Source organism: Acartia tonsa, chromosome 8 (assembly GCF_053477335.1).
Source record: "Acartia tonsa isolate MP-2025a chromosome 8, ASM5347733v1, whole genome shotgun sequence".
NCBI classification, from domain to species: domain Eukaryota; kingdom Metazoa; phylum Arthropoda; class Copepoda; order Calanoida; family Acartiidae; genus Acartia; species Acartia tonsa.
The window spans coordinates 32,681,068-32,696,849 of NC_137267.1; the positions used below are offsets into that span (position 1 = coordinate 32,681,068).

The following is a 15,782-nucleotide window of genomic DNA, read 5'->3' on the forward strand; positions in this document are numbered from 1 at the left end:
AAACGTTTTAAATAAGGATAAAAGCTAACATATTCATAAATTGTTTATTACAGTGAATAGGGAAAATGCATACAATATTTATATTTGTTTTAAAACAAGAATGTAAATTTCCTAAGGTTTTCCAAAGTCACTATAACATGACTCGTAACAATAAGTTTTCAGTTCAGTTCAGCAGTTATATAGATCTTGCTGAATACTCAAACAACCATCCCATTACTATAGATTATAGATTTTTTTTTTTAAATTTACAAAACACCAAAAACAGATCCATAGTATAGATGTATATAACTACCTCCCTTCCTTTTTCAATGACCTGCTACCAAATTATTTTTTGCTACTTGGCTGTGTTAATACGCACCACACCATTGGTTGATTTTCAATGACTCAATTGAAAGATGGCACAAGGACAGTGCAAAGGGGAGAAATAGTTATTTAACCCTTTCCCTCTCTAGTGTTTTAGTCTATTACACCAAGTGAAGGGCCTTTCAAGGAGGAAGGGGACATTTGATTGTAAATTACACTATTACCCAAAGTTTTACAACCACGATACTTTATTTATTGCCTCTGAAATTTTGGGGATTTATATTTCAATTTTATTGGTTAAATGGAAACTATTAATGTCTAATCTTTTTTACCAATAATTTTTATCTACAAAATGGATAATTTTGGGCATCATCATTGGGGATGTACATTACTTTATCAATTATTGTCTTATTCCCTAAGATACCTGAGGTCCTTTAGACAAAGTTTATACGAATAAAGGGTTCTTTATTTATCCAAGCTAAGGGTCAATTAAAAAAACATCAAAAGCTGGTTTCAGAGTTGGTATGCTCTCGAATAAAACTAAGAATGAGTGAGTTTTTGGATAATAATATCAACTTAGTTTGCAATATCCCTTTTTTCTCATTTGGACTAACAGTGCCACCCTCCACTTTTTCAAGCTAACTTTACCTAACACAAGTTTAATCAACTAGATCAAAGTTGGCACACTTTTCCCAGGGATGAGACAATGAAAATTATTAGTTGAAACGTTTGGACGACTAATTTAATGAGCCTAACATTTTTCAGCAATTGAATTAATACATTGTTGTAAAACTTTGAGTACCAGTGGTATTTACATTTCAATATCTCCTCCCTTCCTACCATTCATTACTCTCAATTTTGTTTATTTTTTTTTTTTTTTTGGCGGGTGGGGTGCAGGATTCTACTTTTTATTAAAGGGATATTGGCATATAGTTTATTCATGGACAGCATTTAGATAAGCTTCTTAACTTTATACCATTTATTTCAAGGGATAAATGGATACACAATTTAAAAAAAACTTTTTTTCTATGTACTTATAAAATCGGTTTGTCCGTTATAAATAGTTCAGATCGTTATCTTGGTATCGTCCTATCGATTTCAAATTTTTAATGATGAATTTAGGTACTGTTTAGAAAGCATAGAAACTATATAAGTATTTTCAAAGAATTATAAAATTAATTTAAACGTATTGTTTTTTTAGCTGTAATAACACTAATATTTTGCAAGTATGATACTTAGGAATGTCATATGCAAAGAACATATATAATCACGTCCAAAAAAATTTGCATTTTCAGATAAAGATAGCAAATTCATTACATATTTTTTGTCTGTCTGTCTGTAACCGCTGAGTCAAAATGGTTTTCCTTCATAATGCAGCTCCTCATAGGTACATCTATATATATCTATTTTTGGGGGGAGGGTACTACCACCTTTCCATGAGAAATCTCCTCTACAAAATATTTTCCAACGATTTTTTTTTTAAATTAGTGAGAGAAAAAAATAAGAATGTCTTTTTATCGAATACATTATTCCTGAAAATGTAATATAATAATTCAAATGTTTAATAATAAAAAGTTCTCATTCTAGTAGCCCAGCTTTTTCCTTGTAACATATAAGGGGTTAATAAAGGGTGTTTAAAAAAACCAATCGCTTCACTTTTTTCATTATAAAACTTACAGTTTTGGTCCAAAACTAATAAAAAAAAATACAATTCATGCCCAAGCAATGACAATAATAAAACAATATTGAATTTTAAATCTACTCACCCTTCCAGAGAACTAGAGCTCGAAACCTAGCCCTTGCAGATAAATTTGCCCTACGCCGAAAGTGCATATTTTGTAATAAATTAAGACAAATTTGTCTCTCTAAAGAAAAGAACAAACCGTCTTAAGTACTTGAAATCTTGTAGATAGACCCTATAATGTTTGGGGTTTTTGATGGGGCATGTAAAGACCTTTTTCTAGACACCATAACAAGGTTTCTAACATAATCCTAGCGAATTTGGCATAAAAAAGAAAGACCTGACAAACATCAAGAATTAGATTTTAACAGAGCCGCCATGCCTCAATGTTGGATGGGTCTGTCTTTTTTATCCCAAATTGGCTAGGATTGAGGTAGAAACCTGTTTAAGGTGTCTAAAGAAAGGTTTTTACATGCCCAATCAAAAACTCTAAACATTATGGGGTCTATCTCCAAGATTTGAAGTACTTATGGTGGTTCAAATTTTGAGCGATTGGTTTTTTTTAAACACCCTTTATGTGTCACTCTTGGGGACAATTATTACAAGAAGGAAATCAAAAAAAGAATAAGAAGCAGTTAAATGTTATATTGGAAAAATTCATGAAAAAGTAAACGATAAATATTCGACGGGCTAACAGAATTGGATAAGCATGAAAGCAAGGTTTTTTTAGAAATGATTTTAAAAAAGATAAAAAATCATTTTGGCAAGAAGTTATTTGATAAAACATAAAAATAATGGGTCATTCCAGCATTATCTTATTAGCCCACAGTAATAAAAAATGTAGATTTAAAAATATCTAGATAAAAAAATTGTCATACAAAATAAAACCTAAAAAACGTTCTGTGTTACAATATGCTAGCATTTACAAATACATTTAATCATATTTTTATACCTAAGCACAGTTAGATTTTTAACATATTTAAAAGTCTAAACAAATTTGTTTATGAATAGGTTGCAAATTGCTAATACAAGATTTTGTTAAAGGTCATATTTTTATGTCTTGATTGTAGATATACTTCGTTCAAACGTTTCAACCACTAATTGTAATCTAAAGAAGGGATAAGTTATCAATTTATCGCCATTGTACTATTCCTTTAGATCCCTGTAATCATAAAAACGTTTGAAAACTCCTCATTGACCCAACACTAATTCTTTGGGCAATACAGTCCTGCTGTGCTAGGAATGTTTACCTGGAATTCTCTAAATCCTGCCAGAGTTTCCTGGGAACCCCTCTCAAACCTGTCCATGTAGTCGGACCGAAATCTGAAATAAAACAAGACAATTAAAATGCAAAGTAGCGTGGCGAAGCGTGAAATAGGATTCGGCAGCAGCGTTTTAGCCACCAGTAAGTGCTTGACTAGGCACTTTGAGGGATGCCGTCAATGATTTTAGATTTAGATTGTCGGCATAGGTTATCATTATATGGGGTTGCCAAGCCCTTAGCTAGATAAATATGGTTTCTCAAAGAGTAGCTTCGCGAATAAAAAAAACAAATATTATAACTCGTTAATATTATATGTATTCTGTGTATCCTAATTAAAAAGTTTAAATTTTGAAAATACATTAAAAAGTTTTATGCTTACGCTAACAAAAAAAAAACTAATATTCCTTAGAAATATTTTTTTTCTCTACAAATTTTCAGCTTTGCAAAATTTGATGTAAAATAGTTTAGGAATAAAAAAAATAGTTACATAATTAATCGCTGCTTCATTGACCCTAGCACATGGCCCCTTGGGTAAAATAAACAAATCATTTCTACCCTTCATGTATATTTACAAAATTTAAGAAGCCAGCCACATTAAAAATTCTTGATTGAAAAAAGAATTTTACAGTAACATGACAATAAGAATAGATCTTTTAAATTCTAATCAAGACCCAAAACGGTCACAAAAAACGTATTTGTGTATATAATTTATTTTATTTAGTTTTATAAATAACATGTATTATATCTCTATATATATATTTACTAGCGGCTTCGCCCCTAGCCTCTAGGGGCTTTGCCCCAAGAGGTTTAATCAAACCAATTTTTCGTATTTTAGATTTAAAAGAAAAATAAAAAAAAATTGGGGGGTGGGATTTTTCATTTTTTGGGGGGTTGGGGGTTTCCCACCCCCCAAGAAAATAGTTATAAACCTTCCCGGGACTTATGAGAAGCTATCCTGTAAAGGAGAACCCGATCGGTTTAGCGGTTAGCGAGATCCTTCGCTACAAACAGACAGACAAACAAACAGATAGACAAACAAACAAACAGACAGACAAACAGACATCATTCTACTTTGTATTATAGATAGATAAAGATAATGTAAAAGAGATATTGATTTAATTTTCGTTGTCTTCTTCCTTCTGGAAATAATTAAGTACATGCTTTTTTTTACTAATAGCGGTTTTTTAAAAATCTTTTGGAAAAAATGATATAATTATTAAGCCTATCAGAGTGAGGGAAGTAGATTATAATGTAGAGATGCTATTTATTAAAAAAAAAACATTAACCCTTCACATATATTGCAAATAAAATTTTTTTTGAATGAAATTGATAAAGCTAAAAACAACGTCAAATTTTGCATTGTTTATCATTGACTATTGTTTAAATCAGGTTTTTTCATCCCATTTTCAGTATTTGCTTTTCAATGAAAATAAACAAGGATAAATTGTATACATAATATTAAAATTGTAAAAATTTAATAAACCTAAAAAAGTCTGTCAAAATAACATTTTTTTACGAGCTTTTTCGTAATTTTAAAGAAGAAAAAATTAAACTTCTTAAATACAATTTATTGGGACAGTCGAGGTACCCTCCTCAAAATTAGATTTATACATTCTCTGGACCTATGAGGAGCTTCACTGTAACGGACAACCCTGAAATCCTTCGCTACAAACACATTTAAACAGGCACAAAATGGTTATTTCTCGCATCGTATTATAAACAGCTTTCCGCGGATATAGAATGTACAATTATAAGATTAAAACCAGTTTTTTTGCCCGAGGTGCCGATTGTACAGTTTTATATTCGTAGAAAGCTGGATATAATACGATGCTAGACATAGTTTTTTCATATGGATGAGAACCGGTTCTTATCCACCGGATTCGAATGAATACGAAAATTATCCTTAATGCAGAAATCCCTTCAGCCTTCGAGCTCCAAACCCTAAGGTTATCCCCTATAATGCACTTAGCCTAATCTATAATGATTACCAGAACTACAAACGTTTACTGTTTTAAAATTTATACAGACAGAGAAACTATGTATTATAGAACACAATATGCGTGTTAAAATTCTCTTTTGGTGTACAAAAGAAAAGAATTGTCTATTGTTTTCTAAATCTAAATAAACTCAGGAAGGGAAGGGACGATGGGCTGTAAATTATACTGGTACCCAAAGTTTTAAAACAAAATTATCTCAATTGGGCACTCATACTTAATTTAAATTGATTGATACAAATTTGTAATGTCAAAACCATTTCACAATTAATTTCAGTTAAGGGGTTATTTTGTTCAGAAAACTGTGGGTGTGCTCGATTTATCGTCCATTGTCTTATCCCTTAAGATCTCTGAAATACACTATACATATATACACAGTTTTATAAGGATAGTTCAATGAAAGATAAAAGTCTTAAAAAGAGAGATCTGCCTCTCTTCAATCTGCCTGTCAAGCTAAAATTTTATTATTCTGTTATTTTGGTCATTCAAAAAACCATCAAAAATATAACAGAATTTTTAGATAGTATTAAAGATTAAGGCAAAATAGTTTTCTTCATATGTTCTTTATCCGTCCCAATATCTAAACTTTTCAAAATGGTTTTATAGTTAAAGTATCCTCCTTATATCAAAGTAACAGGATGTCAATCTGTGGTCTGTTTGTACCGAAATATCTTGCTATCTACTAAATCTATATAAATGAGGCTTCTTACAGTTCCAGGGAATGTATTAAAACACTTAGTGGGGAGGGTACCCTCACCCTTCAAGAGAAATCGCCATTAGAAAAAATATAACACCATAAAAATTGTAAAATTTTGTATGAGTTATTTATTAAAACACTTGACTTTTGTAATAATGATACGTTGCTTTTCTAATAAAAGGTTTTTTAGAATAAAGTATTTTTTTTAAATATGTTGAAAACATACAAACTTTAATAAATAAAATGATTTAACAAGAATGAGCAAAATAAAATTACCATTTTATACTAAACGGATAGTCAATTTTGACAACATACAAACAAACTCTATTAAATAGTAGTTTCCATACATTATAAATGTGAATTTACTGAGGGATCTTGAGGGACAAGCATAAATGGACAATAAATTCATGTACAGTTTACAATTTGGACACGCACTACAATTCAATTTGTAGATTTTAATTATTGGTAAAAAAATTATTAATCCAAGGAATGAATGGACGTATTTAATCTATGACCAGTATAATAAACACTCCAATATCCCCTCCCTTTCTCTCTGGAATAATGTTTCTGGCGAATACTTACCCTTCAATAACAATTATCAACAGTTTCTGGCGAATCTCCTTTCTGTATTGATCCTAAAATTAATATAATCGAATTCACTTGACAAAAAAATCATAATAGTTATTTCTCGCATCGTATTATAAACAGCTTTCCGCGGATATAGAATGTACAATTATAAGATTAAAAACAGTTTTTTAGCCCCGAGGTGCCGAAGGCACGGCTAAAAAAACTGGTTTTAATCTTATGATTGTACACTTTTATATTATATATAACTGAGTATAATACGATGCTAGACATATTTTTTTCGTATGGATGAGAACCGGTTCCTATCCACCGGATTCGAATGAATACGAGAATAAATTTTTCATAATAAAAATTTGTGATTTCCCAGAAATTGCCTGTCGAGAAATGATATAAATTGAAATTTTTTCTATGACAAACCCCTGGAAAGCCCTTACACATCGGGGTTTATACATGCAGTGCACCAACCTTGCGGAGCTACCAAGATAACCCAACTTTTACCTGACCCAAATCTTTAAGGAGGTTTGTCGAATCTTGCATCTACCCCCTCCTCAAAATAGCCTGGGCTAATATTAAACTTTCCCTAAAATTGGCAACGATCACGATTAGTAGCTTACAACAGCTTAGCGGGCACACACACATACAGACATCCTGCTGCTTTTTGAAAACAAGAGATAATTAACATAGCGTACCAATTTCACATTTTTGGTCTGTACGTCTGTCTTAATTTAATTATCTTCTTTACCTGTAACATTTCCAGAGTTTGTTCATCCGTTTCATCTTCGCTCACATAATCCTTAAATCAAAATATAATTAGTTTCATTAAAAAACTAATGCATTTTTGAAATGAAAAAAGAAAAGATTTCTTCCCTTTCATTCAAAGATATAAAAACCATAAATATATAGAAATCGTTTTACAAGGAGGTTTCAAAAAATTATTACAAAAACAGTTTGTGGATGAAGTTAAAACTATATGCCTTTTTTTCAAAGTGTCATAGAAATTTTAATGTTTCATTCAAATCATTTTTAGACTATCGAAAACACCCAACACATTAATAATTTTTTAAAAGATTTAACCTAATCTAACTGAGTTAAGTATCAAAAATACGTTTTAAATAAAAAAAATTGCGATAAAACAGACTTTCATAACCGAATCATAAAAAAAGTTGCGCATTAAAAAATTCCTGCTTTGCTTTTAGAAAAGAAGTATATTTAGTCGTAATAATTGCTTTTTATATTAATGTTATTTTATCATGAAAATAGACATTTATTAATAATAATATTTATTTCTTTGTCATTTTTTATAAATATTTATTTTTATTAAATAAAACATTCATAAAAATGATTGCGTTCTAAGAAGCGAAATATTATTAAGGGAAACCTTCATGTATACAAACATTACCCCACTATTTATAGTAAAGAGAATGATGTCTGTTTGTCCGTCCGTCTGAAGGTAAAGACTTCTTAACTGATGAACCGATTAGGCCCTACTCTTCATGACATATAGTTACTGGTCCTGCGGTTGTTTTAAGCTATTCTTATGGGGGGTATTTTTTGTAAACAAAAAAATAAAGATGCGAGGACACCCTATGAAAGAATAAACTTATTTAAGAGAAGCTTTGCTTTAAAGAAAAAAATTAATAGAATGCTTTATTGATCTTTTTATTTATAAACTTTTCTTCTTTTTTCCATCTCCATATTCATCATGTTTAATTGATATAATAAAATTTCTAATGAAAAAGGGAAATTAATTGGACGAATCAAATAAATGTATAGACTCAATTAATCCGAATGAAAAGCCCAGACAGATTTTCCATGGATCTGAAGGGATAAGACAATGGCTGATAAATTGATGTACCATTGTACATCCCCAATGATAATACACAAATTATACCTTCTCTATTTTACAATTAGTGGTTGAAACTTAGTAAAAACAACCAATCAAAAGTGTCCCTAAGTTGTTTATCCAAGGAATGCGAATACGTTATTATATAACTTTGGGGACTAGTGTAATCAAAACTCCAATGTCCACTTCCTCCCCGCAAATTTTCAGACAGACAGACACAACTCTTGTAGATATTCAATACATACGTACAGACAGACAGACAGATGAACATACAGACAGATAGACGAAAATACAGACAGACAACGACACATGAACATTCATCCAAGGAGGGATGGGACATTGGACTGTAAAATACACTGGTATAAACAGATTTATAACCACGTTTTCTATTCGGTAGCTCATCAATTTTGGGTACTTTTCCTTAAGTTTGATTGGTTAATTCCATTTTAACAATGTCCAATCTTTTCAACCAATAAACTTAATCTACAGAAGGGCTAATTTTGTTTATCACTAATGGGTACTACATCAACTTTTCGTCTTATCCCTTTGGTTCCCTGATATAATTAGAAAATTTAAATTACTTGGTTATATATTTACATTTTTAATTCACGTATTTAGCTCAAAGTAAAAACTAAAGTTGTTGACATGAACGGTGCGTGTCGTGTTAGGCTGCTGAGTTGATTTTTTATACAAATCTGTTTGGTTCAAAATGCATGCTTTAATGAACTTTAATGCAACGTCTTCTTTGACAATTTACAATTGCTTATTAATTATTTGGTTCGCCCTGTACTATATTTTACACTAAAAATCAATTATTGCTTGTCAAGAAGGTAAAATTATAAAAATAAAATCAATATTTATTTTCTAAACATAAAAAGTAAAAATCATATAGCTTATTTTTATATGATAAATCTACTTTTTACAAAAATACAAATTGAGAGACATTAGACATGTATAGAATTAGACAAATCATAATGTAATAACTAAAAATCACGGAGAAATAATGAGGGAAGGGGTGGGGGAGGCGAACAAAATCTTAATATTGGAGGCTTTAATGGCTTAAAAGGAATTGCCCCCCAAAAATTAATGAATTGGTTATGGGAGGTGGGAAGCTGGACATCTGCTCTATAATTCACTTTGTCTAGGTGTCCATCCATGATTTTGTTGTGCTGCACTATTTATCGATGTTGTCATCCTTGTTTTTTTGTTTATTTTCCTCCTTTGATATAAATCTTTATGTTTGGTCTATAAAAACAGAAGTATTCCAGCCAAAACCTGAATGAATCTCAGGAATTGGAGGGACAAGTATTCCTTTTAAAAAAATGTGGCGCGAAAATCACATTTCTTAGCGTTACTGACTGATGGACGGATAGACAGACAAAAACCTGAGGTGAATTCTTGAAAAAAAATTGCCTCACTAAAATTAGTTTGCCCCACTAAAATCAGTGAGGCTCGCTAAAAATTTAGAGGGGATAATTTAGCCTCACTAAAATTTTAGTGAGGCAAACTGATTTTAGTTAGGCAAAAGTTTTTTGGTTACAACTTTTAGAAGGTTAGTTAATTTTTTTCAGATTTTTAAGGTAACAATGGATGATAAATTAATGTACATTGTACTATACAACAATCCTAATTGTGATAAACAAAATTAGTCTTTCTGTAAAATAAAATTACTGCTGTGTTAGTATAATTAATTATGTAGTTATAATATCATTAGACTGTCTTACTTTTTGAAAAAAAAATAAAAAAAATAACATGTAGTTAGTATGTAAACTACGACACTTTTATTTAGGCTGTTTATTAAAAATAAGCCCATGGAATAGCATATCAAGTTAAACAAAACAGAATTTGAGTATTCATATTCTATAGGCAATTATTTTATTTATTAGTTGATGTAATCCTAATAGGAAAAAGATAGGATGTATTTGTTTTTAAATTAATCTCCTTTTTCATCAGTTATTTTTTTTTACTTTTTGACAAACCCCCAATTCCTGAACAATGAGAACTTGCCAAAAAATGCACTCTTCCTCTCGATGAAAAGCAGTTCTGCCACTTTTTTTTACACAACAATACAACAGTGCATAGTATACAGGGCTTGCCAGCCGCCAGCCAGCTGCCGGTTAGCATTTAGTAAGCAGTCATAAAAACATTTTTGGTAGTCTTAAAAAAAGGACAGTTATCCAATTAACAAATTAGTTGTATGAAGTAAGAAGATGAGAAATGAATAATATTCTTACTTTAAAAAATCATAGTTAAACTCCGTGTAGCTTTTTTGTAGCAAATTTTATGGATTAAACCACCTAATGATTTTAATTTGCTAAAAAATAGAGAATTCTTAAGCCTTTTTAAAAAATAGTTAAAAACATCTAAAAATGATATACATTATACATATAAAGAAAAAAAATTAGTACTTTGTTGATCAAAGAACCCTCCCCCATTATTATTTAAGAATTAGAATAAGTTTGGGGTTAAGTTTTTAAAACTTTAGGTCAGATAAGGTTAGGTTATATTGGGTATTCGGTAGCCTCGCAAGGTTTGGGCCACCCTAGGGGTGAGGTCATATTTTCAATAAAGTGAGGGGGAGGAGGGTAGTGCTCAATTGGAAATTTGAGGGAAAGCATTTTAATATTTGAGAAAAAACGATGCACAAAAACAACTATCCTAGAAAAAAGTATGATTTGATTGATTTGCTACATACAATGAATGGGAATATATATAGATAGATAGAAAAGCAATACAGTAAGGAAATACAAAAAAAATAAATAGATTGATAATTTTACATTAATAGATAGTCAACAAAATAGCAAAGAAAAGTAACGTTTATAGAATCGCTACGTTTTCTGATTCGTACCTAACATTTATAGAAATAATCATGATTAAAATTAAAATAATCAATTGAACAATTCTAACATGTCTAAATTAAAGAAAAGAGCTAACCATTACGGACGTACTGAAATACGGAAGGACGAACCGACCCTAATTATAGAAAAGCTTAGTTTTAAAAAGAATTACTGTCTATTTCTAGGTATATACATATATATGTATATACGAAACTGCTATAAATATGTAAGTCAGAGAGAGAAGTGGCGATGGGATGTTTATTACACTAGTCCCCAAAGTTTTCTTATTCGTTACTTTGGGGACTTTAATGAATTTTATTGAATTTGATTAGTTGGGTGTCCAAAGGTTTCAACCCCTTTTTGTAATCTACAAAAGGGGTAATTTTGTTAATTAAATTTGAGGATGTACATCAGTTCATCGGCCATTGTCTTATCCCTTTATATCCCTGTGTAAAAGTACATACATAAATATATTTTCCAGAAAGATAGTGAAATAGAAGAAAAGATAAAGAATGTTTGATTGATATACTCCTGGAATCAATGGTACAACATGTAAAATACCCCAAAAGAGTTTACCCCCTCTCACCACTAATATGTTTACTTTTTAAATACACTAGCGGCTTCGCCCCTAGCCTCTAGGGGCTTTGCCCCATGAGGTAGTTTTTAGAAAAATAAAAAGTAAAAAAATTTTGGGTGCCCTGAACCAATTTTTTTGAGGGGGGGGGGGGGGAAATTTCATTTTTGCGGGGATTGGGGGTGTCCCACCCCCCAAGAAAATAGCTTAAAACCATATATACCCTGAAGAGTATAATCCAATCGGTTCAGTGGTCACCGAAATATTAAGCTTCAGACGGACAGACATCAAGCTACTTTGTATTATAGATATGTTTCTCTCCCCTCGGGAAGCTTTAACCCAACATCTTGTTATACCCATAGATATTATGGTCAGACATGGTTTTTACCCCTTTTGAAAAACTCCACAAAAAAGATAAAACTCTGTTGGATATCAGAGAAAAATATTGGATAAGAGAAAAGGAGACAGTTGAACATGGTTTAAATATAAATTTATGACAATTTTATGTACCTTTTTGCTAGTTGCAATAAAAAAAAGTTTTTTTTTTGTTTTGTTACATTTGCTCATCTTTTTTAAAAAAAATTTTCTTGGTCAAACTTTTACTTAAAGACTGATCTGCAAAGCTGCACCTATACTGAAGTTTTTTCTAGAGCAAATGATTCAATAACTTGTTTAATTTGACCGTCCAACTTTAAAAAAATTTACAAAAAATCAATCAAAAATTTGCCAGTTTCAATTTGTGTTTTGTTAATAATGTACATGGACGAAAAAAAGTAAGATTTTATTTAAAATCTAATTCTTTTTTGTTATTTAAACTGCCCTACTTTGCATTTAATTAACCTTGTATAAACATATATCCTATTTATTCACTTTATTTGTTATCAATGTGTAACCATAGGGAATTTTAATTTTTTTTTATATGTAAAAATGCCTATAAAACATATATTAAGTAATAATTGACTTAAAATGCATATTTTGATAAATTTTAATTGCTATTTTTTTGTTTAGTTCCTGATGATGAGGGCAGTTTTGCCCTCGAAACGTTGAATAAATTTAAAAGTTTGATGCCTTGAGTTTTTCATTCTGAGGATTTTACATGTTGGGTCCGTTAACCATTCGTCTTACTCATAGATATTATGAATTGACCCTACTGCTGCTATGTCAGATGCGAAACATAAACTGCAGGCGAAATATCTTGTAATATCTGTAAAACAGACACAACTCAATATCATAGGGCCTTCAGTCAAAGTGTTGCAAAACAAGTTGGGATGTTAGTACCTTGGAATTTCCACAAAGGTCTAGCTTTCAGTTGTTATTAACGATAACTATGTGTATTTTTGAGGTATGGGTTTAATTGATCCAATAAACGAAGAAGGGATATTGCCAAAAAAAAAATTGTAAAAACTGACAAGAAAAGAGTTTCATCTTGATCTTACAAATATCTATTCAAACAATACAAAATAAAATTGTATTAGGAAAATGTTATCTAAAATACAAAGTAGCTTGATATCTGTCCGTCCGTCCGTCTGTCTGTCCCTTAAGATCTTGGTAACCATTGAACCGTTTGGATTCTACTCTTCAGGAAATATATCTTCTGGTACTGTGGGGGTTTTAGTGAAGCCGCTAGTAAACTAAAAAGTAACAGATGACCATTTCTGCCTGTCTGTTTATACCGAAGAACCTTGTTAACCGCTGAACCGATTAGGTCCTCCTTTAAAGTTTAGCTTCTAAAAGGTCATGGGAAGATTTTTAACTGTTTTAAGAGAAATAGCCCTATAAAACAATGACCCCCACCCAATACTTTTTATGAAAACTGAATCAAAGTTCTTACCACTCTATTTATGGAATTAATTATCCTTGTTTCTATTTATTTCTTGCAATACCTGGATAAAAACTTACCTGGCTTGTTTCAGCAGTGTACTGTTCCTCTTCCTCCTCCTGTTGTCTCGTGTATCCATATCCCTGACCCTGGCCATAGCCGCGCCTATTTCCACCGCCATTTTGTTCCCGACTTCTGCGCGAATATCCATAATTGCCGCCATTTTGTTGCTGCTGTTGTTGTTGTTGTTCATTATAATGTCGTCTTTGAGAGTACATTCGACTTTTCCCGCCATTATTATCGCTGCTACTATCACTAAACATTGGCATGCCATTGTCCTCACTATTATTGGTGTCATAATCCGTTTCCGTTGTGGTCCAATAACGGCGATTTTGGCGGCGGCGGTGTTTAAGCCGCCTTTGCGACGGCGATTCTGAGCTACTCACAGAGTAGGATGAACTATAATAACCGCCGCCGTTACTGCTATAACCGTCACTGTTGCTGGCGGTGAACTGGGAGTTTATAAAACTGCCAGGTATGTAAGAGTCCTGGACGTAGGGGCTGTCGCCCTGAACATCAAGTTTATGGTGGACAGACTGAAAGTGTTGGACATTATGGTTGTTGTTGTTGAGATGGTTTGAGTTAGAGAAAGCCGGCGGAAAGCCAATGAAGACAAGTTTTAACAGCCACACCTGAAATTAAAAGGTAGACATTAGTTAAATAATTATTAATGTAATGGAAATCTTGTATGTGATTGGTATATGATTCATGTAACTGTTAGGTATAATATAGAAAGTGTAGCAACTATGCATGTAATCATTACCAGAAAGTAAACATGTCAAATTATTAATGTATGATTTGTCTCATTCGCTGAGTTTCACTTAGATGAATGTTGTAATTTTTGTTCCATTTACTATTTGCAATGTTACCTAAGGACAAAATTATCATTGTTTTGCAAGGTTAAAATTGAAAGCATTAGAATGGTAAAATGTAACAGCTGAATATAAAAATAGAATATAAATGGTAAGGTAATTTTTAAAACGGTGTGCTTTAACTTCCGCACATTTGCCAAATCATCAGAACTTCACCTTGTTACAACAGCACAAATTGCCCATCAACAATTTATCGGGCGTTTTTCTCAAATTGCCTATCGAGCACAGATATCCCACATTTGTTTTTAAATAAATTGAAAATAAGATATAAAAAGAAGAGGGGGGGGGGGGGGTGGTTAGTCCTCTCTTATTTTATTTAATTGTAAATGGAGGGGGGAATGGTTTGTTCTTGAGTTCCGTGAGGTAATAATTGATATAAACTTTTTGATTTTGCGAAAATGAATACTGAGCTTATGTGATAATATGCGTAAGTGAATGCACACTAATGAAAACAACCAACGCAGCAAAAAAGTTTATGTGTTTGTTTGTTCCATGAATAAGGCAGAGCTAACAATCGTAATGTATCTAAAATAATATTTGGGTGGCAGATAAAAAGGTCGTCAATTCTACTATGTGATGCCCCCAACGACAGCTGAAAATCATGTATAGGTTTCGTGATTTTTCCCTGAATTAATGTTTGTGACTATTTCTCATCCCCTCAGCTATTTTAGGAGGGTATATCAGTGGGGTAAAACCAAGGTTGGTGTATCAAACCTCTTTATTTTTTTCGGTGGGTGGATTCTTCCCTTTCTACACGCCTTTGATCTAGAAATAAACCTTCCCCTCAAAATGCCCATGGTAGCTGAATATTGAGGGAAACAAATTAATGCGGAATGATTTATTTGCAATTGCCCTCTCTCTCCCTGGGTAAAATTGTTATGTTATTACGCAGAGAAATCTTTTGTGTGTTTTTTAAAAGCAAATCTACTCAAATCTTGTTTATTAAATGTATGCTTTTTTCTAAGAGCTCATATTATTGTGACATATTCAGTAAATTTAAGGTTTAAGCGCCAATTAGTCTAGTAACATAAGGTAGCACAATGACAGTTGATAATTCGAATTGACGTACATGCGTCGAATACAGAGTAGCTGCGCTGTTAAAATGACCAATGTCAAATTACAATCAAATTTAGCTAGAACAATGTAAACAAATGGACGTACATACATTTTCTACTTACAGAGTAGCAGTACTTGTTGAAAATAGCATTGTTGCTGCACAATCAGATTTGTATTTATGGACAGGGCCATACAAA

The 15,782-nt window shown here is 31.7% G+C and overlaps 1 protein-coding gene across 2 annotated transcripts in view; it reads right to left on the bottom strand.

The window, feature by feature from the left end:
• The window catches only part of LOC145326739 (glycerophosphocholine cholinephosphodiesterase ENPP6-like), a 103,081-nt gene that overhangs the window by 41,396 nt on the left and 45,903 nt on the right, over positions 1-15,782 (bottom strand). For both annotated transcript variants that reach the window (XM_080170122.1, XM_080170121.1), the window contains exons 2-5: positions 13,678-14,289; positions 7,267-7,317; positions 6,522-6,574; positions 3,235-3,307 (exon numbers count right to left, since the gene is read on the bottom strand). In XM_080170122.1, coding sequence (XP_080026248.1) covers positions 3,235-3,307; positions 6,522-6,574; positions 7,267-7,317; positions 13,678-14,289 — 789 coding nt within the window. The remainder of the gene's footprint in view (positions 1-3,234; positions 3,308-6,521; positions 6,575-7,266; positions 7,318-13,677; positions 14,290-15,782) is intronic.